This window comes from Acanthochromis polyacanthus, chromosome 15, assembly GCF_021347895.1.
Source record: "Acanthochromis polyacanthus isolate Apoly-LR-REF ecotype Palm Island chromosome 15, KAUST_Apoly_ChrSc, whole genome shotgun sequence".
Classification (NCBI taxonomy): domain Eukaryota; kingdom Metazoa; phylum Chordata; class Actinopteri; family Pomacentridae; genus Acanthochromis; species Acanthochromis polyacanthus.
Genome location: NC_067127.1, coordinates 20,555,470 through 20,578,227, shown reverse-complemented (window position 1 = coordinate 20,578,227; position 22,758 = coordinate 20,555,470). Strand labels below are relative to the sequence as shown.

Sequence of the window (22,758 nt, the reverse complement as noted above, 5' to 3'; positions counted from 1 at the left end):
CACAGGTCTGAATTCAGTTATTAACACTATATATTGAGTGTAATGCAGTCACATAACCAGCATAAGTTTAATTAAAACACTAAAGTCACAATAATTTAATGTAGATGAAGTTGTTAGTTGTTATAGAACTGGACCTCTCTAATCATTAACATTACTACCCAGATATGGAAACAGATCGCAGTAGAAACAACACCAAAAACACACGTATTAAAGAATAAACTATCATTACACACGGACAGAAGCCTCCTAGCTTTACAAACCAACACGAATTTCACTCAGATGCAACCTCACACATTCCTATCCAAGTTATTTATTTAAAATCTGTGATCCTGTCTCCTCACTGCCTCTCCACTACAATACAAAACAAGTCGGACATAGCCAGATTTTCTGTGTAAGTCAGTTCGACAATAACTAACATCCCACTCAGAGAGATAACAGATATTGGGAAGGTGGTTGTCAACTTTCTTTATTAACTTTTTTTTTTTTACTATTTAGCTTTCTGCTTCAGTGTGTGCTCACATAAAAGGGACCTTAAACGCATCATTGGCTCTTCTTTCTCCCTCCTGCTTCAGTCCACAGGTAGTAATATTGAAGACAATGAGTAATATGATAAATTAAAACTATTAAAATCACTGCTATTGCAAATGATATGACAGAGGAATGCTGGTGAAAAACATCTGTTAATGTATTTATTTTACTGATCAATGGTTTCTAACAGACCGCTCCACATTAAACTTAATTTATTTAAACACATTGTATTGAAGTACATAATGACGAGTTTAACTTCAGTTTCTGTGCTAAATTAATGATATTGATTTAATATTCTGTGTAAGAAATACAAATGTAATGATGTATTTTCTATTAAAATAGAATAGAATAGCCTTTATTGTCATTGTACACAGAATCTTTTTTAAAAAATATATAAATTGGTGGGAGCATCACCCCATAGTGCATGCAATATGAATGACATAATAAAAGTAATAACAAGAAACACTCATGTTGCACTGTCTCATGTTTGACCAAAAAATAAATTGTCAGAGCGGCTTTATCACCCCTTGTAGGACTTTTCTTTTGCCACTTGTACAACCGGCATACCACACTGTGATGCAGTATGCAGCATGCTTTCTGTCATGAATCGATAGAAAGTCTGCAACAGATTGGCCTCCAGGTGACATTTCCGCAACAGTCTAAGGAAGTGCAGCCTGTGTTGAGCCTTCCTGACCACAGCTGACGTGTTGGTGGACCACGTTAAGCCATCAGCAATGTGCAGTAATCTGTGTTCTATCAGCTGCAGTACCAGCAGTGGGAAACAGTCTTGGCAGCAAATCAAGCCCAAGCATGAAAACATAGTTATGTGATTTCTGCATCACCAACTGATGCAACGCAATGCATACAGTGTGCCAGACTGTAACTACACGGCTTCATTCAGTGATATTAAAGCACAGAGCAACATATTCCCTCAGCTGAGAGTCAGCTGTTTCCAGCTAGAATAACCATTTACCACAATAACAATACCTCGACTGTATTTCTGATTAGTTTATCTTACAACCGCTTTTATTCTGCTTTTCAGATGTCATCTCACAGCATTTAGCACAGTAAAGTACAGACCTTACGAATTATAAAGAGAGAACAGAAAACCCGACAATCCAAAACTGTGAAGCTGTAAATGAAGACAAGTGAAAGACAGCAGTGTGTCTGTGACTTCACAGCCCCAAATGTGATTTTATTTCATTTGAACATTTACACATAAGTTACAACTACAGAGATTCTTAAATGAAGGGAACAATCTTGTTCAATGTGTTTTTTCTGTGTTTTGTTGCTGACTATAAACTATTATCAACAGGAAACCTTAACAGCCTCAAACTCTAAAGATAACTATGGATCTGTCTCAAACCATCACTTCTTCAATTAACCCATTGTTTTCAAATGACAGCTGCTTTGGGTCTCATAAATAAATATGTAAGTTCAGTGCTCTAAGATACAAGAAACTGATCGATTTTTTAAAAAAAAAATAGCAGAAGCTGATCAATTCAAATATGTATGCTGCTAAAAATGCTGCTTGGTGTAAACAAATGAAAGTAAAATATAATTTGAATTAAAAACATTTCTATTATTATCTTTTATTTAAAAAAAACAAAAACCGACATGCTACATATCGCATGTTTGGTTTCTTTAACATTGCCAGAAAATGTGTTTTCCAGTCCTCAAAGGGTTAAAAAAAAAAACATCCATCAGCTTCTATCATGAATCAAAGCGTAAAGGTTTGAACTTTAAAAACAGAAAATCTTGTTAGAATTTACAGTAAGATTTATTTGATGAAAGACAAAACCTCTCAGCATCCATTTAAAACTGTTGCACAACATCTAAATGAGCAATAACTTAGACTGAGATAGGCTTCCTCTGCTGGAACCTTTTCCAATTCATCCTTATTTACATGTTATTTACAATAGGCATGCATTAATTCACAACTGTGATGGATCCTGGTGTACTAAAAGAGAGTTTCAGAGCAGTAAGATCTGAATGGAACAGATGAACAACGTGATGTTTACCTCACCAAAAAAAAAAAAAAAAAAACGATCGATAAGAAGCTCAGTGTGTCTCCTCCCCCATCCTGTGCCTTGAATCTTATGCATCTTCTAGTATTTTGATAGTTTGTTTATTCACTTATAGTTATGCAAAATTCAAAATTCAAAAAGAAAAGTAAAACCACTGTACTGGCAATATATTTAAAAAAGAAAAATGAACACCACAATGAAAGTGAATGTGGTGTTCTATATGACAAAGCAAAATGTCATATGATATTACACAACTGCAGTAGGTTTGCGTGCACAATGCAAATAGTTACATATTTCTATCTTTTGTAATAATTGTAATCTTTCCCTGCTTTAACAAGAATAGAATTGTTACATGCTGAGACTGGAGCTAAGATTAGAGCATTTCTGTTAAAATTACGCCCCAAACTGGAGAGTTCTACTTTAACATCCTAGCCTTACAGTCGTTGCGCATTTTCTTTTTAAAAAAGCAGATCTGCAATAGATATTTCAGCTGGATTCACTCGTGTTAAAACATCAAATTGGACTCAGCTAAAGCGCCGCCTTGCTATATATTGACTCACAGCAGGTAAGCTGAAGAGTGAGCTATCAGTATGTTTCCTGTTTCAGACGTTAATAAATAACTCATCATATCTGAGTCATTATCCATATTCTATTGGTTTACAGTGACTAAATGAGCTGCCACTGCAACAGCCTATTTTAAGAGAAAACTTCTTATGCCTATGAAGTATCGATAAACAGCAGAATTTTAATTTAAAGATCAGATTTTAATAGGAACTTATTGACATATTAAGGCCGATATCTCTACTGTAGTTGAATCACCTGCTAAGCTATGATTGTGTTCACATGTATGTAGAATCAACACATACTAAGATCCGAGCTCATTTTCAGATTCTGATTCCTGGCTTGCCATGGAGACTTCTCACATCTCTGTTTTTTTAATTTAACACGTCCACCAGGAGCATATAAACAGCAATGACTGGTAAAACACACGAAAAAAGGAAAATCCAGACACTTTGTGATAACAATGCACTTGTTCATTTCTAGAATGATCTACGGAGTTGGCAAGTGGTGAATTTCTATCCGTACAGCAAGTATGGGACCACAGACAGAAAAAATAAGTCATACACAGAAAGCAGCTGAGGCCCTTAAAAAACCACTTCTATGTTATCTGTGTTGTGTACATACTGAACATTTAGCTGTAAATATACTGTTGTAATTCTGTTTTCTAAATGTAACATTATGTGTCGACTATAACTGAAATACCATAGAGTAAAAAGGCCTCATGTCACCGCTGTGTCTGGGTGGCCAGCATACTGTGAGAAAGTTCTGATTATTCCACTGAATCATACTGAAAATCATATTTACAGACATAATCCACAGCCTCATGGGTTAAATTAAATATCATCTGTACAATTATACTGATTCCATGTGAATAAATACCCATTATAATACTACAACAAAATTTAAAATGATAGTATTACATGTGTACAATATCCATCCGTCTATTTTCTATACACCACTCTATCCTGTGGAGGATTGTGGGATGTATACATTAGTTCCAGAGATATAGTCTTTAGCCTACCAGAATAATTTAATATATTAAATATTAGAGAAACATTTAAGAGTTGTGAATAAGCAGCTTTAAAGTCTAAAAATCTGCCAGTGGCTCCTTGACAGTGTATTGTAATAAAATCTATAAGGAAAGAAGGAAGGAAGGAAAGAAAGAAAGAAAAGAAAGAAAGAAAGAAAGAAAGAAGAAAGAAAGAAAGAAGAAAGAAAGAAAGAAAGAAAGAAAGAAAGAAAGAAAGAAAGAAAGAAAGAAAGAAAGAAAGAAAGAAAGAAAGAAAGAAAGAAAGAAAGAAAGAAGAAAGAAAGAAAGAAAGAAAGAAAGAAAGAAAAGAAAGAAAGAAAGAAAGAAAGATCATTAAAAAAAAACCAACAATAAAAACATTCTTACTCATAGAGCGTGATAAGGAGCTGAAAATGTAACATTTGTTCTGAGGGCACTGCTATCAAAAAAGTCTCAGGAGCTTTAGAGTCAAGAGTTCAAGAGTCCCTGTGTTTAGCTCCCCAACTCCTCTGTTGCTTTTATCTCAAGTACATGTGTTCACCTTTACCTCTTGCTGTGATTGGAATACTTTTAAAGTGTTCGACCGAAGATGTCATGAGAAAGATTTTAACTATAACACTTTTCAAACAGATCAGGGTGGTTAATTCAGCACTATCTCTTTCAGGTCCCCCCACCATAACAGAGTATGTACAACAGGATGCAGTAGTTTGTGAGCATATTGTGCATTTAGATTCATGTATGAAATGTGCAGATGTTTACAACATTACTAACAGTATTTGATAACATGAGATTTCAACTTGACGACATTATCAAAAGCTAATAATGTGTTGCTAATGTCAGATAAAGGCTCATAAATTTTCCTTTTGGAACTTGGCGAATGACAACAGGCCACGTTTGTTCTTCTCCTCCACTTCAATGGAAAAGCCCGAGCTGCAAGTTAACCCAACCAGGACTGGGAAAGCTGAAGGTGGAGCTAAGACAAAGAACGGGAGCTTTATTAGAAACATTTGATTTCCTCCTCTGGGAAACATCATTATTAACGAAAGTCCAATGGAAATTTATTGGTCTTTCAGGTCTTTGACCCAATGTTTGAGGTTTGGAGGTCACCAGGACCATCAGGAGTTTACTCTGGGGACCAATGTCCACAGCAAACTTGAACGTTGAACTGGGATATCTCATGTTCACCAAACAGTGGAGACATATCTCTTTCTTAAGGCTTAGCTTCCACCGTGGCGGTATCTGTTTGACTGCATCCACTTCTACTGTATTTGATGGATGACAGTTTAAAAGAACTTTGTGTATTTATTTACTGTTTGAAACAGTAAAACGTTATTTAAGTGACCATATACCACATGCACTGATAATGTCTTAGGAGATGTCTGAGGTCACTGAAGCAGATTCAGGTTCGTACAGCAGATTTCTCAGAGTGGGTCGTCCTCAGTCTACTTGTCAAAGACAGGTTTACCATGCAGTGAAGACATCTGGGACAAACAGATCCTTCAAGTGTCCCACATGACGATAAAATCACATTAGAATCATTTTTCAAGTAGGGTACCAGTCTGTCAGCGTGTTGACTTGTGATTTGATGCTGGAATGACAGATGTACATTGATGATCCGTTTGCAGACAGTGCTGTCTCTCTCCTTAATACTCTTCTTACAATCTTGCTTTATCTTCTCTAAAGTCCATTTCTCTCTCATTTCTTCTTCCATTTTCTTTCTGTTATTCTCTCCTGCAGTGTTTCACGTGTCTTTGTCTCATGATCCTGCTCCTGCCTCCTCTCTCAGGTCAGAGGTCAGCCATCTTCAGACTCAGCAGCCTGTTCTGTGCTCTGCAGGCTTTTATAGATGAGATGAGGTGGAAAAACACAATTTCAGGGTGTACGGGTTGGATCCATCTGAAATCACACAAACACACACATAAACATGTTTTACATAAGAACCTGAGTAAGACACTAGCAGTGCTCTGTTACAGATAGTGTATTTAGTGGAAAGAAATGGCACTTTTTCTACCCTTATGGCTTCCTTCTTTCTCTGTACATACCCATTTATTTTGATTTATTGATTACTTTTCGCACCTAGGACAAGAATTACTAAGAAGTAAGATGGTATTATTGAAAGGGACTTACAAATTGCTTAAAAGTGTTTGTTATACATACATACACTACTGTTCAAAAGTTAGGGGACACTTCAGAAATCCAGCCTACACTTTGTTAATGTGGTAAATGACTATTCTAGCTGGAAACGGCTGATTTTTAATGGAATATCTACATAGAGGTACAGAGGAACATTTCCAGCAACCATCACTCCTGTGTTCTAATGCTACATTGTGTTAGCTAATGGTGTTGAAAGGCCAAGTTATGATTGGAAAACCATTGTTTACAAGCTCATAATGTTATTGACCAGAATTCTCAACTGAGAGGGAGGACACGAATTAATATGGATGTCTGTAGAACAAGACACGTCTTTCAGATAGTCTTACTGGGTATCCTAATCTGGTAGTGGTTGAGAACAGTAAGAACCTCCACAGCCTCTGTCTTACTGTCAAACTCCAACAAGCCAGAGATGGTCTTAGAAGAGGCTGAGAGAAAAATACAGAATGTGGGATTAAAGACGGATCATCAAGTGTTGACGAGTTCAGACAGAAGTAAAATTATCCAGCTTTTCAGTCTAAAAGAAAACATGTATTTGATAAAACAAAAATTAAGAATCAAATAAAAAGCTCCACATGAACTTTATCTTTAAGTTCTACTTACGTTTGGCATCAAACATCTTGAATTTGACAAAGCCAGGCACATCATGCTCCGTACAAAGCTGTCAAAACAAACACAGCCACTAATGAATGAGTATGTCTCCTTTAGGCAAGATTTAGACTGTGATTAGTAATTTGTGTGTTTAGTCTGCCTTGCCCATTTCCTGTGTTTTGTATTTTGGAGTTCAGCGTCCAATTAGTTAGAATTAGCCTCGCCTTTTGTTTAGTTAACTTGCCCATTACCCCTCCCCATTTCACATCCCTGGCTAATTTCTGTTTTTTTTTTGTTTGTTTTTATATGTAGTATTCAACATATACTAATTCTAAATAAATGCTTTCTGAACCCAGAAACCCACCCAAAAAACCCAGCACTGTTTCCCCTCCTGTGTCCAGAGGGCTCTACTACGAAGCAAGTTTAGAGGGTTAGCGAGGTATGTTGAGCTTAAAGCCAGACGTTTCAGTATCATGAAGGTTCTCTATGGCTCTTCTATTATGTTGTGGAATTACACTGGTTGGGATCTGAAAATGTTTAGTTTTGGATTTAAATTGTCTGAAAGGAGCCAAATTTTCATGATGATCCTTGATGAGTGATTTAAATTCTCAGTTGATTCTCAGAATGATAAATATGCAAAACTGTTGAGCTGTGAGTTACTGATATCAATGAATGAAGCCATGCAGTTACAGTATCACATACTGTAAGCATCGCATAGCCACAGAACCTGACATGGATGTAGCTGGTGATGTAGAAATCGCTTGTTTTTAATTTAGGTCCATTTAAACTGCAGGCAATGCAGCTGACAGAACAGAGATTAGGTTTATTCTTCATTTCATATCTCAGAAATTCTTGTGTTTTTATATATTTTTAATTTCTCAAATGTGCACCTTAAATGCTTCTGGGTTTAGAAGTAAATGACAGATTTGTGATGTCATTTCAGTCTTGTGGACCTTACAGTATGTGGTAAATATGTTTTGATATCTGTGACAGAAACACACAACAGCATAAATACTATTTCATTATTTAAATATTAATATTTCAAATCTTTGAATTATATTATGGAAATCTTTTGATTTGTTTTGGAAATTCTTTGAGACCTACAGTTTTCATGAACAGAAATTAATTACTCCAAGCTTTGATTGGCAATAATCCATAAGGTAAATAAGCAAAGGCTGATATTCTGGGGACATGGGACACAGACAGGGATGTTGGAGGGAGGTATTGTCATTGTATTTTACAGTAAAACCTCACTGAGAAAAGAAGGTGATTAATTAGAGAGAAGCACCATACCCTCAGTAAATGGTCCTGTGATATGCATGGAGGAACATTGTAGTAGTGTAGCACAGCAGAGGGAGGCTGGATGATGTTTTTGGAGGCCTGACCAGCACTGCTGAAGCGGTTGTTCCTGGTCATGGCGAAGTCTTTATAGCTGCTGCTGCCATCCTCTAACTCAAACACCTGACTGGGGATCACAGCATGCTGCTTGGACACACTGCACACAACAAAACAGTGTTACTTATCTGATCAAATCAATGCAAAAAAACAAAAACACCACAAGGACGGTCAAAGCACATTTTTCAGAGCAAAGAGTGTGAGTGCAGAGAACCTTTAACAGAACAAAATAAGAACAGAGGTATCAAATAGAAAACACTTTGTAAAAACTTTAAATCCCCTCTTAGAAATGCATAGATATGCATGTATAACATCATTGATTTATATCATTAAATTAGTTAAAAAAAATATTGTACTGGTCTACAAGCATTTGCAGATGAAGAACATATAGATAATAATTAAGATGTTGATGAATCTTAGTAATATTAAATTTGACTTGTATGGAGAGGCTTTCCAACTGAGGACTAAATCTCCATATACTTGTAAAGACCACGATTATCATGTTAGTCTCCACATTACAATGCCTCATACAACTTCAAATTTTCTATGATGGAACTGTAGGAAGTGTAAACGATGGAAACATGAAAAATTCAAATGAATCTGATGAATCGGATTAAATTTGCTGGGTTAAAAATATACATACAACAACTTGAATGATCAGTTTTGGTGATTTAGAAAACTTTGTTTTTCTTAGCAGCATGAACTCTGAACTTCTTGTGAGCAATTACAGGTGACTACAGCTGGTGACTCCTCTAAGCCAATTTAAATAGAGCTCATTTCACACACTCATTGGACTCTGTGGACTCTGCCACAAGAACTATAACGGGAAAGTCTGAGGAGCTCAGCAAAGATTTGAAAAAGCAAATCGTTGACTTGAACAAGTCAGGAAAGTCACTAGAGGCATTTCAAAGTATCTTCAGATCCCAAAACCATCTGTGCAAACACTTGTTTTTAAATATAAAGTGAATGGCACAGTTGTGTCACTGCCACCATCAGGAAGAAAACACAAACTATCACTTGCAGCAGAGTAAGAAGTTATCAGGACAGTCAGGAGTCAACCAAGAATCACCAAAAAGCAGGTGTGCAATGAATTAGTGCTGGAACACAAGTGTCAGTGTCCACAGTCAAAGGTGTTTTACATCGCCATGGACTGAGAGGCTGCCGTGCAGAAAGTAGAGCCCCTGTTTTAAAAACTGCACCTTTAGGCTCAACTGAAGTTTGCTGCTAATCACATGGACAAAAAAATACCTTCTGGAGAAAAGTTGTGCAGTCAAATGAAAAAAAAAAACTGTTTGGCCACAATGATATGTTTGGAGGAGAGAATGTGAGGCTTTTCACCCCAAGAACCCCAAACCGACCGTCTCACATGGCGGTGATGGTATGATGCTCTCGTGCTGTTTTGGTGCCAGTGTAACTGGTGCTTTACATAAAGTACCAGAAGGTTCCGTCTTGGGCACAGTTGGGTGTTCCAAGGAGGCAGTGACCTCCAACACACTTTAAAAGGGTTAAACAAATGGCTAAATCAGGCCAGAATTAAGGTTTTAGACTGGTCTAAGCAAAGTCCAGACTCAAACCCCATTAAGAACCTGTGGACTGTGTTGAAGAAATAAGTCTGTGTCACAAAGCCAACACATTTATTTTAACTGTACCAAAACTGTCCACCAGGAGCAGTCAAAGACACAACCAGCCATTTGCCAGAAATTATGCATGGCTACCAAAAGCCCTTAGTTAGGGTAAAAATAGCCAAGGGACATTTAAACAAATTGTTGCAAAAATCTGGGTCAAAAATTTTGACCCAGATTTTTGCTGGGTCAAAATCTGCTGGATATTTGACCCAGCAGATTTTGTCATATGTACAGAAGACCTATAAAAATCTATGAAAGAATCAAAATGCATTGTTTTTTGGGACAAAGAGGCATGGTTTCAATGACTCCATCACAGAAAATTCAGAGTTGTAGGAGTCATTGCAAACTCAAGACTACAGTGATAGTAGCATGGTCTTTATAAGTTTATGTAAACTTTTATTCATCACTGTATAACAGCATACATTATAAAACATATGAACCTTGTGTATATATTCATCTGCCTCTTACCAGACGTTAAGTCTTTTGCCAAACACCTTGATGCTGTTGAGGTGTGTGATGGCTCTATCCACAGCATACTCATCCCCCATTTCAACCAATGCTGTTCCAGGAACACTCTTCATAAACTTCACCTACAACCGCACATAGTCACAGTTAATAGCTGATCTGCCGTAATTATACCTTTTTTAGTGACCATTAGGACACTCTTTTCTAACCATAACTTCCAAGCAAAATTCACAGTCCCAATTCTGTGTAAAAATACATTGGAAAGTTTGTCTAAAGATAAAACAGAAAGGATACTTTAGATTTGCATTTAGCTATGGCATCAGGTGGTAATGTGCACATTATACCCAAAAAGTTTTGTTATTATATTCAAATCAGTTTTGTTTAGACAGTGCCAATTTACAACCAGTGTCATCTCAAGGTACTGCACATTGTAAGGTGAAGACCTCACAACATTTTTACACAGAAATTCAACAAATATAAAGTTTCTATTGGATTAAGCAAGCACTTGGCAATAGTGGGGGAAAAGTGGCCAAAGTGTGTTAGGGTGAGAGGGGGAGAGATAATTACTGTCAATAGAGCTGCACTCAGATTTTATGAAATGACAGTATTCTATGGCACAAGTTCTGATTTCACAGCTTGCAGTGCTTCTGTCAGTGGTGTAGGAGAGTATAATCATACAGATTATTTTGATGATAATATCAGGATATCTCGGCCATGAGAAGTACATTCAGAAAGGTGGGAGTTATTTGTGTGCAATACCTACACTCCAATCATGTAACAGAAAAAACTGTAAAAGACATGAAACAGCTAAAGTTCACAAAGATCAAATTTAAGATGAGACACACACTTACCTTCTCAATGTTCCCATAGAGGCAAAAGAGGTTGAAGATCCGGGTGCAGTTCATCTTGGATGGATGGAGACCACTTACCATGGCAACAGAGCTAGGGGCATGGCCAGAGTACGAGGAGGATGACTGGGGCAAAGGATAGGATACCATGTCTGGAACATCCACTGATGTGAGCTTGTATCTGCTGTTGTTGGGCAGAGGCAGCAGGGGACACGGTGGACCTGAGTGTGGAACACAGTGGAAGTTTACAAAACTCTACTGCAATTCATTGAAAGAGCAGCATAATAATCTGGAGGATAACAGATAAAACAGAAAATCCTCCTACTAGGAACCCCCTAAAAGTCCTAAAGTAAATGCAACCTTTGTTGTATCAACACTGTACCTGTATTTTGATAACTCTTATTACTTTCATTGCCCATCATTCACCGTTCTCTTCTGCACACACCAAGAAATAGAACACTATGGTTGTAACTTATTTTGTTGACAGTTACACAGTTTATCATGCACGATGCTACCCACAATCCAGTGCTAGAATCATGTACATTTCATGCTGAAAATGTAAACACATTTGTTGCTAATGCAGGACATGTTTGCCATGCTACAGATCATTGCTGATCTGTAGCAGAGGGAATTTTGTACAAAAAGATTTCAGTTTGATTTGTCACAGTGGGAAGGGTATATGTCTATTATATATTGATATTTTAAATGTATCATTTCCATTGTTTGGTTGTTGATGTACTAATTTAAACACCCATACCAGACATGTGCTACATTTGTGCTCACTTGTATATTTGTCTGCCTCTTTATCTTAATAATATAAACAAACATGTGCATGATTCTATCAACATATACAGCAACCAACACAAGTGTGTGTAACTTCCACAGTATGCATACGAGTAATTCTATGATTCAGATACACTTCACATCAACAACAATGTATAAAAACAACAGTTTTCTTAATAGAATACTGAGTGGGTCAAGTTAATATATTCCTTCAGTGTAATATATCTGCCAGTTCCAGAGCTTAAGAATGAACCTTTATTTAATATATTATACTTAGAAATGATTTTTCCAGAATTGCGTTCTTAATCTACATTACAAATTAACTACATGCTACTACAGACGTCTGACGTCTGACGCACATAGGCTGAAGTCATGGCAAAACAGAGTATGCTGATCCATTATCATCTGTCATATTAGGTCATATCAGTTAAGCTAACAATGAGTTGGCTTCATTGTGTAACTTAAGTGACAGGCAACTTAGTTGACAATTTCCCTATTTTGACATAATTTCAGTGGTATGCCTAGCCTGGTTAACCACATGTCATTTTCTAGATCAGCTTTGCTACAAATTCAAATTAAACAATAAGCATGTATGTAACATAGTTGGCAGCCAACTAATACACTCATTGAAAATGCACTATTTTTGATAAATCATTGGAAAAAAATAAGACAAATATGTTACAAACATCAACAAGCTGCCATTGCAATCTTTCTTGTGATAGGTGTTACACATGTTTGCAATGAGTAATTCATCAAGAGTGTTGACATGGATGCTGTAGGCAGCTTGGTAGTAAAAGTTTGATATAAACTCAAAATTGTGACATCAAACGGATGACTGTCACATGGATTACACACATCAACTTTACCCCCCTTCCAGCCCATTTTGTCCACATGTGTGTTTTTATGTGTGTGGTGTAAAACAAAATAAAAGCAGATTGCCAGGGATCAGTTTCCAAATGCAGGTGAAGGTATACCTACTGCTCCACCTGTGTCCATTACACAACTGGTAATCTACACTGTGTTTGTGTGTCTGTTTGTGTGTGTGGGTGTTTGTGTGCAGAATGCAGGAGAGTGTCAGGTTTCTCCTTTAAGTATGGGGAGCAGTAGCATTGTGTAAAGCACAATATTCAGTTACAAGTTTAGTTCTAATGCGTCTTAGACTTACCATAGCCATTATCACTGTAGGATGACGGGTGTTCTCCTAAAATGGCCTGTCTCTGTCTTCCCTTTCCACGGTCTGAAACACAGATACAAACACATACACACATTAGAAACTGAGCGCGCTTTCCTGAAGTCAGTTCACTACTGATGACAGCTTTGAAGCATAGTTGGAAAACGTATTTACCTCATGACACTGCTTCATCCAGACAAATTAACTTTGGGAGGGTGATTACAACGTACAACCTGGGTAATGATTTTTCTGTTTACTTTTATTTTTCGTATAAATAAGCTCAATTAACCAGCAGGTTTTTTTTACAACCTGTTTGATGATCTGACTGCTTGGATCTATTTTTCGCAAGGTTGATGTGCTCCCAGATCTCAGCAATTAACTTGGTGATTAAAATAACAATGGTGTCGCCAGAAGCAATACACAAAACAACAAGAATAAGACCCACATTATTAAAAGCTGTTCTGCAACATATCCCTAAACCGTCACAAGGACAAATTACACGAGTAGAATTGTACAAGATCATGCTTAATGTTTTCTTGAAACTGTTATGTTGTAGCCTAACATGAAGGGGCACTGTCGGTCAGTGATGGAGCTCTATAATATCTGAATGGGTGTACTAATATACTTGTCAACTGTAGTCAGAATATTGTGTAAACTTTGCTGGGATTTGACTGCATTCACAGTCAAAAGTACACTTTTAGTCAGGCGGGATCAAGCAGCATTGATTGAAAAGTCTTTTTTTGTTTTTACAAAATACAGAAGTAGAGAACCTTGAATGAAAGTTTTATTTTCTTTGCAATTGGTTTGTTAATCATTTCTATCCATCCAGCAATCCCTTTTAAAATGCAGCATTGCTTTCACAGTATAAGCAATGTATCCCATACAATACTATGCCCTTCTCCCCAATTAGCTCCTCCTGGGAAATCTCAGCAGATAAGATGTGTTAACCTCTCCAGGGAGGCTTCAAGGAAACATCCTATTCATAAGCCCCAAACACATCAAGTAGATCAAGGCCAACAAGTCGCAGTTCTTCCTAAAGTTCCCTCTGGATGTCTGAGCTCATCATCTTGTCTCTAATGTTGAACCCAGCCCAGTCACCTCACAAAGAAAACTAAATTCCTTCCCTTGTATTCACTCTGTCATTCATTTGATCACCACCCAAAACACACAGCCATTCAACCTTTTCCGTCAGGCTCAGTTAGCTTTTCAACACAACGATTTGATCCAGCACTCACACTGGCGGCTCGATCCCTGAACTGTCCACATGCTGAAGTGCCCCTTGGAGAGACACCAGACCCCAAATTTCTCTCAATAGCAAGTAAGCACTTTGCCTGGTAGCTCTGCTGCCGTTGGTATGTGAGTATGTGTGAGTGCACTGAGAACTTAGCTAAGATTATATCCACTGTTAGGTGACGGGAATAACATGGATCTATTGGTGCGATTTGGTGTTCTCCTGGAAAACCTCACATTTTGGCGTCCATGTTGATGAAACACTGCCTTCAAACACTAAAATAAATGTCCCAGAACAAGCACATTCCTTCATGCAAGTAACGATCCCAAATGTCACCGGTCTACCCCTGCAGAAAAATGGACCCCACCACATCGCAAAAACATCAAACAATCAGAATATCTTGGAGAACATGACAATCGCCCAAGATGTTGATTTGACCTCCAAATTTCTAAGACCTAATTCTGATCAAGCATCAACAGGATGCAGTGGAACTAGTTTGATTCCCAGATGCCACACAGCACAACCCAGAGTATCCACTGCCAGTGTCCTGGTGCCAGACCCCATAGGACGCTTTCAGAGGTCCTCTTGTCCAGGCCCAACGATTCAGAGCATTTTTGATCACACAATAGGGACCAACACAATGTTAGGCAGGTGGTCATAATGTTATGCCTGATCAGTGTATATAAGTGCAGACCTTTACCATTTTATCATTAGTCCGTTAAGAAATGTCCATCCATCCATCCATTTTCTTCGGCTTATCCAGGGCCGGGTCGCGGAGGCAGCAGGGGAAGCAGGTCGTTCCAGACGTCCCTCCTCCATCAACGCTTTCCAGCTCTTCCTGGGGGATCCCAAGGCGTTTCCAGGCCAGACGAGATATATAATCCCTCCGAGCTCCCTCTAGATATCTGAGCTCCTCACCCTATCTCTAAGGCTGAGTCCAGCCACCCTACAGAGGAAGCTCATTTCGGCCACTTGTATCCGCGATCTTGTTCTTTCGGTCACTACCCAAAGCTCATGACCATAGGTGAAGGTTGGAACGTAGATGGACTGGTAAATCGAGAGCTTCGCTTTACGGCTCAGCTCCCTCTTCACCACGACGTTCCGGTACAACGCCCGCATTACTGCTGATGCCGCACCAATCCGCCTGTCCATCTCACACTCCATTTTCCCATCACTTGTGAACAAGATCCCGAGATACTTGAACTCCTTCGCCTGGGGAAGAAACTCTCCACCAACCCAGAGGGAGCAATCCACCGGATTCCGGCAGAGAACCATGACCTCGGACTTGGAGGAGCTGATCCGCATCTCTGCCGCTTCATACTCGGCTGCAAACCGCTCCAATGCATGCTGTAGGTCACGGTCTGAGGACGCCAATAAAACCACATCATCCGCAAAAAGCAGAGATGCGATCCTGAGGCCCGTTAAAAACCCTACGGACAGGGTCCTCTGCCAGATGTTCCCAGTTCACCTGCACTACACGTTTGGGTTTACCAGGTCTGTCTGGCAATCTTCCCTGCCATCGCATCCAACTCACCACCAGGTTGTGATCAGTTGACAGCTCTGCACCTCTCTTCACCCTAGTGTCCAAAACTTACGGACGCCGGTCTGACGATACGACTATAAAGTCGATCATCGACCTTTGGCCTAAGGTGCTGTTACGGCAAACTTTGTTTGTTACACAAACTTCTCCCAAACAGAAGGCCCAACAAAGCACCACCTCAAGAACAAACGGCACACCAATACTGGTGGCCGTAACAGGTGCTCTGGTACCAAGTACACTTATGAGCAACCTTATGCTCAAACATGGTGTTTGTTATGGACAATCTATGATTAGCACAGAAGTCCAACAACAAAACACCACTCGGGTTCAGATCGGGCAGGCCGTTCCTCCCAATCACCCCCCTCCAGGTTTCTCCATCGTTGCCCACGTGAGCGTTGAAGTCTCCCAGGAGAACTATGGAATCCCCGGGCGGTACCCCTTCCAGGACACCACCCAGAGACTCCAAGAAGGCCGAATACTCTGAACTGCTGTTCGGCGCATAAGCACAGACAACAGTCAGAGTTTTCCCCTCTGCAACACGAAGTCGCAGAGAGGCGACCCTCTCGTTCTCCGGGGAGAACTCCAACAAAGCAGTGTTCAGTCGGGGGCTTGTGAGTATCCCCACACCCGCCCGGCGCCTCTCACTTTGGGCAACTCCGGAGTAGGAGAGAGTCCAACCCCTCTCCAGGATTCTGGTTCCAGAACCCTTGCTGTGCGTGGAGGCGAGCCCAACTATATCTAGCCGGTATCGCTCCACCTCCCGCACCAGCTCAGGTTCCTTCCCCGCCAGTGAGGTGACGTTCCACATCCCCAGAGCTAGTCTACGCCACCAGGGGGCGGCATGCCCAGGCGCCCGCTCTTGCCTGGTGAACATAGCACCCGACCCCGACTTCCTGCCCTGTAGGTGGTGGGCCTACTGGGCAGTGGCCCTGTGTTTCTTCTTTGGGCTGTGCCCGACTGAGCCCCACAGGACCCCAAGGCTCGGCCACCAGACGCTCTTCTACGAGCTCCCCCCCAGGCCTGGCTCCAGGGGAAGGCCCCGGTCTCCCTAACCCGGGCGAGGTAGCGGCTTCACCATGTTGTGTTGTCATCGGGGTTTTCTGAATCGCTCTTAGTCTGGTCTCTCACCCAGGACCAGTTTGCCTTGGGAGACCCTACCAGGGGCTTATGCCCCCGACAACATAGCTCCCAGGATCACCGAGACACTCAAACCCCTCCACCACGATAAGGTGGCGATTCGACGGGAGGCCATTAAGAAATGTGGCGGAGTTATGTGACAATCAGCGTTGGTTTGTATGTTTGTTTGTCTGTCTGTGCAAATTTAGATGAAATTTTCAGGGAGGGTCAGAAATGTCACAAGGACCAATTGAGCAGATTTTGGCAATGATGCGGCTTATAATCTGGATCCACAGATTTGTTAAAGATTTCTGTATTATTGCCAGATATCGGCACGGCATCACTGTAACTCTGACCCATTTAATTGACCCGTCCACTGCATAGTTGAGTCACGCGATTTGGTATCCATGCATAACGTACACATGCATAACACACGCCTGGGTTCAGTGCAAGGTCATTTTGTTTGTGAGTACATCTATATTAAATGGCCACATTCAATAGTGTCATGTGTAATTTCTGATCATCGATAATAAACAAATGCTGCATTTCCAACAGAATGCAGAATGAAAGCCTTGAAGGAATACTGCATTCTCTAAGTCTTAAACTTCTTAAACTTGTGAGCAATCTTCCTGCCATGGTTTGCTTAATAATAGAGCGGTCCCCCATATAATGCAAAGTATAATGTAGCGCAAATTTGTTCATTTAAATTCAGTCAAATCCAGTACTCTTTGTATCACAACAATTCACAATATATGTCATCTCAAGGCACTTCAAATTGTAAGTTGAAGACTTTAAAGTTGTACAGAGAAATCTAACAAAGTCTCCTTCAGATTCCCTCTAAGCCAGCACAAGGCAACAGCATGTGGAGTATGTGTGAACATCGGTATGTGGAGGTCAAACATCAAAGCTAAAAGAAACACATCACTGGCAAAAAGCAAAAATACAGCTCAAAGACCACCACACTGGACATCCACTTAATGCTTTTGTGCCTTTTGATTTTATTATTTTTTTTACATGAAACAGACCGAGGCACAATCATACCAGTCCCCAGTGGCCACCCCAAATGCTGCTAATAGCTGAGATCTGAGCCACAATAACTTGCATTTTTCACTTTGCTTGGCTTTCTTTGTAGTTTTTGTTGTGTCTTGAAAAGAGCTGCCAATATGTGATAACATATCCAATGCACATAACAGCTCACGAAACACATGGACACTTTCCTCTGCGCTGTCATCCAGAGATTAGAATTACATAAACAACTGTCAAAACAGAAATGCTCTGCTTCAAGAAGTGTGATGTAATGACATCAGGTAGAAGAGCTGCTGCTTGTATTCCCAAACATTATATAATCATTCCTCTTTTTTGTGGTAAAAGCGTGAGCTGTTTCAAAATACATTAGTTTCTTTAAATTACACTCATTAATAATGATTCTACACCCCAAAATATCAATGTTCAATGCATGTTATGTAGAAATGGAGGTGAGTAAAAAATAATAAACAGCTTTAAGGTGGTTTTATTCAGAAATAGATAGCATAATGATACAAAGGCTTTCAGATGAACAGAGATTTGAAAGAGACAGTACCTGTGAGGCATCAAGCTTTCTCTTTTTTCTCCCTCAGCACGAAAGAACATCAACCTGCATTTCATTGTCATCATAATGATAAACACATCACCATCATTACTGTGGCTGTCAAACACATTTAATCACCGTCTCATCCAGCAATGGATTACATACTGCAGAATATTCACTTCATACAGGCTATACCACATTGGAGGTACACTGGAATGACACTGACTTTTTTTTAATGAGACCCAGAGATATTTGAAATGAAGACAGAAAGACCACCTAATACAAATTATACCGTAATAATGTTTAAAGACACTTGCTTAGGATTGTTTTGGTCAAAAGTGCATGACGTAACTGTCTGCTTTGGAAAATAATTTAACAATAACTGCTGTTGATGGCTACGATAGACTGGTGACCTGTTCAGGGTGTCCCTTGCCTTCACCCTAAGTCAGCTGGGATAGACTCCAGGAGGAATGGGTTGCAGAGGTCTTATGAGAATACTTATTTCTAATTCCACAACCTCAGATGTTTTTATTTTTCACATTTGTAGTAGGTAAAATGTGATGTTCAGCTATAAATGAAACTGTATGATGCGATATGACTCTTGTTAAAAGATGCATGAAGCATGACTTTGGCTTCAGATAAATATCTCAGACTGTCTCATTAGAAGAAGATATATAAAATATCAGATATGTGGTGAATAAAAGTTTAAATGACTGCTGCATTGGATCCCCATCTCTCCTTTCCGTCCATTAAATCTGTTACAATGCTGCCCAAGACAATTCTCATTTTGACTTGTCTCTGTCTGGGCCATTGCAATGTACCTCCATGAAAACATGAATCACTGAAGATATGCATTTATTCTTGTTAACACTTATTCATTAACAGAGTTGGGACCAGTTCACTAGTAAACAATTATTTCAATAATCTTTTTGTTTTTTAACTCTTCTATGTTCATTGTGCTGTACACCCCAAAATAGCCAATGCTTGATTAGGTAATATTGGTCCAGAGTGGCACTGCAGAAAACGTCTTGTGGTCATTGAAATTAAAAGATTTTATAGCTTTAAACACAAACATGGCCACAGATTTATTGATATCTGCTCACTGAATCCAAACATGAATTGTGTACAATAGAAAGATCTGGCATGTAGATGGTATTTAGGGGAAAATCAGGGTCTAGACAAAACCTGAGGTAACTTATCCCGTTTCCCCAGTTGCCTGATAACATGGGTGACATGTCTCTCTATGGAGGGAATGCTCTCTCAGCATTATCCCTGGAAGCCTTTTTATCATTACTCCGGTCAGTACCAGCTAGCAGCTAGCTTCAAGGTGGAGCCACAGCCCCTCCATATAAAAGGGATTGACATGGTGTCACCCAACATTCAAGCTAAGCTCACCTCTTGCTCGCTTTACACAAGGAGGATGATCTGGACAAACACCTCATTCATGTTATCAGACAGCTGGGGTTAAGAGATGAGTAACCTCAGGGTCTCTTTCAAACATTTATTTCAGTGTCTCACTATGGGGCTACACAAACGCCCTCATTGCCAGATAAGCTCATCTCAATGACTGTTAATTTAGGAGGTTCCACTCAGGCCCACACTTCAGACAGTATGAGCAGTGAACATTGCAAAGGTCATAGGTGAAGCCCAACTTGCTGCTGTATACATTTCTTCTATTGTCACCCTTTTAAATAGGTGACAGGAGGTTGCCACACCTTTGGTCAAATTGTCGCAGGATCCTGCAAGAGGTTTCAGTCCGTTGCTGCTGTAGGCCATCTTAATCGTCTCCACTATCCAAAGGGATAGGCTTTGCTTACTAACGGGCTAACACACCAGGAGTTTATTCCGTGAAATAAAGAGATGATCAGACCTCCTCCAAGATTTTGTTCTTTAAATTTTTTCAATTTTGTTCTGTCAAGTGCAAGGCTCTCACTTGACAGAGAGCATGCATGCACTCATGTTAAGGGGAGGAAAACAGAGGTGGATTATATGCCCCAGCTCTAAAGGAAAAAACACCAATGATGGATTTTTGGGAGCAGAGGCAGGGTTTAGTTTAAGTATGACCTTAACAAAACCCTGTGTAAACTGACTGCATTTTGCATGTATTGACAGTGCGTGAACGTCACAGTCTGTCACTGGCTCTTTCTGAAGGGATCTCCCTTATTATGTATTTAGACAACAGAGAGGAAATTTCCTCCTGCAGATTCCTTGCTGATTCTCTGTCTGGTGAGGGAAAAGATTATTTTGTGGCATTTGGGAGGCGTGATTCCAGTTTTTAAGCGATGGCCTCTCTCTAATGTCCTCATTACCCACTCTGGCAAAGCTAAACTTCTCCAGCTCTCTATTTGCACTGAGAGAGGGCTTAAAGCTGAGACTGTTGTCACCAAGAGAAGTGCATTGGCGGCTTTTTGTGGTGAAGTCTGGTTTTGTAACCAGGGCTTTTTGTGCATGCACAAGCAGCCTGCGATTGCACAGCGTTTGTTTAGCCTGACACCCCCAAGACAATGGCCTCCAGTGGTGTATGTGGATGTTTGTCAACATAATTTTTCTTTTTTCCCCACACATATTTCCTGTGCCCTCGGCAACATGCATTGATGCACCAGAATGGAATATATGTGCTTGAGAGACTGTGACACTCCTGACTGAATTGATCACTGTCTCTTGTCTCTTTAATAGAATCTGTGCAGGATCCAACTTGAGCCAAACTTGTCGCTCCAACTGGGCTCTGGAAGTGAGCATGGAGCTTGGAAGTCCGCTTCTTCTTGCTGTCTGACTGCTTGGCTGTAGGTGGGGCTGATGCCCCACTCTGAGCAGTAGCAGGTGGGAGGTTTTTCTGGGGCCACTGGCTCTGTGGTTTTGTGATGCCAGCTGGCCTGGGGTTGTCTTTGCAGGAGCTAGACCCACGACCTGCACGAATGTGGACGGACAACTCCCGCTGTGTCTTTCTGGGAAGGCACAGCTGGAGGCCCGCTCCCTCCTTCTTTTTCTCTTCACAGTGTCATTGCATGGTGGCAACAGAAGAGCCAAAGAGGACAGCAGAGTCCATACTCTCCTCCATGATGTCCCTATTTTCTCTGTCTGTGAGCCCCAACAGATTCAACCATCTAGTTCTTTGCTGGACAACAAAGCCTTTTGCCCTAATAGCGTGAGGTGGAGGTTTCCTCTGTCCCCATGATCCATGGAACTGACAACATCGAGGGAGAGTTTGCTGCCATTTTCTCCCTCAGTCCCGTGTATCTCTGTTGCAGAGATTTGACTAGAGACTGCAAAAGTGGCGTTGTCTTCCTCACTCAAGAAGTGATGTTCTAACATTCTTTCGGAGGAATCAGTGGGGAGCTCCTTGTCAGCTTCAAGAGAGTGTGATAAGACAGCTTTGCAGCTGGCCTTGTTGTTCTCTATCAGCAACAGAATAGCATTAATCTCATCGTCCCATCTGGACACCATTGGGGTAGCCATCATCAGATCTTTGTTCGACAAACTAGCCTGACATGCTAGTCTGTGGTGGAGACTCTTTGAGGTAAAGCAGGCACAGTGTTCACATGAACACGGTGTGGATAGTGGTGGCTGGGTGTTTTGCAGCCCCAGGCACATCGCACACACCCATGTGTACGATCCTGAAATTTTGCAACCACAAGGACACATTCTGGGTTGCAGTTTGCTGTCTGCCATTTCAAAATTAGCCTGGCACACCTAGTTCAGTCAGGTAATATAGCTAATGCTATTAATTCTGGGTTGGGCTACGGTGACCTAGCTAATGTGGTGACTAGTGCTTGTGCTACTGGGCTTGTTGTACCGTGTGTAGCATGGGCAGTTAGCTTGGGCAACTAATTGCTGTGCAAGGTGCATGGTGGCACCTGACTGTGAAGAGTCAGCAGCGACTGACAAGCATAAGCCATGCTAGCATCCAGTGACAAAGGTGTTAGCTTTCTCTATTGGACTGGTAAGCTGGGAACTAGTGCTGGTAGTCAGGCGAAAAAGCTTTATGTGTAAAGCAAGGAGAGGAAATTGAAAGGAGAAGGGCACCACGTCAACCCCTGTTATAGGGAAGGAACATGGCTCCATTTTGATGCAAGCATCATGACTGTCAGTCAATACTGGCTAGACTAATGATATCAAGGCTTCTGGGGATAATGCTAAGAAAACATTTCCT

General features: G+C 40.3%; 1 protein-coding gene across 2 annotated transcripts in view; it reads right to left on the bottom strand.

Annotated features, from left to right (window-relative positions):
- Window positions 1–4,323: 4,323 nt before the first annotated feature.
- The window catches only part of LOC110955388 (heterogeneous nuclear ribonucleoprotein L-like), a 49,934-nt gene continuing 31,499 nt past the window's right edge, over window positions 4,324–22,758 (bottom strand). For both annotated transcript variants that reach the window (XM_051960044.1, XM_022200358.2), the window contains 7 exons: window positions 13,149–13,220; window positions 11,204–11,421; window positions 10,356–10,477; window positions 8,161–8,362; window positions 6,880–6,937; window positions 6,606–6,704; window positions 4,324–6,021 (listed from right to left, as the gene is read on the bottom strand). In XM_051960044.1, the coding sequence (XP_051816004.1) occupies window positions 5,966–6,021; window positions 6,606–6,704; window positions 6,880–6,937; window positions 8,161–8,362; window positions 10,356–10,477; window positions 11,204–11,421; window positions 13,149–13,220 (827 nt within the window). In that variant the 3' untranslated portion in view covers window positions 4,324–5,965. The remainder of the gene's footprint in view (window positions 6,022–6,605; window positions 6,705–6,879; window positions 6,938–8,160; window positions 8,363–10,355; window positions 10,478–11,203; window positions 11,422–13,148; window positions 13,221–22,758) is intronic.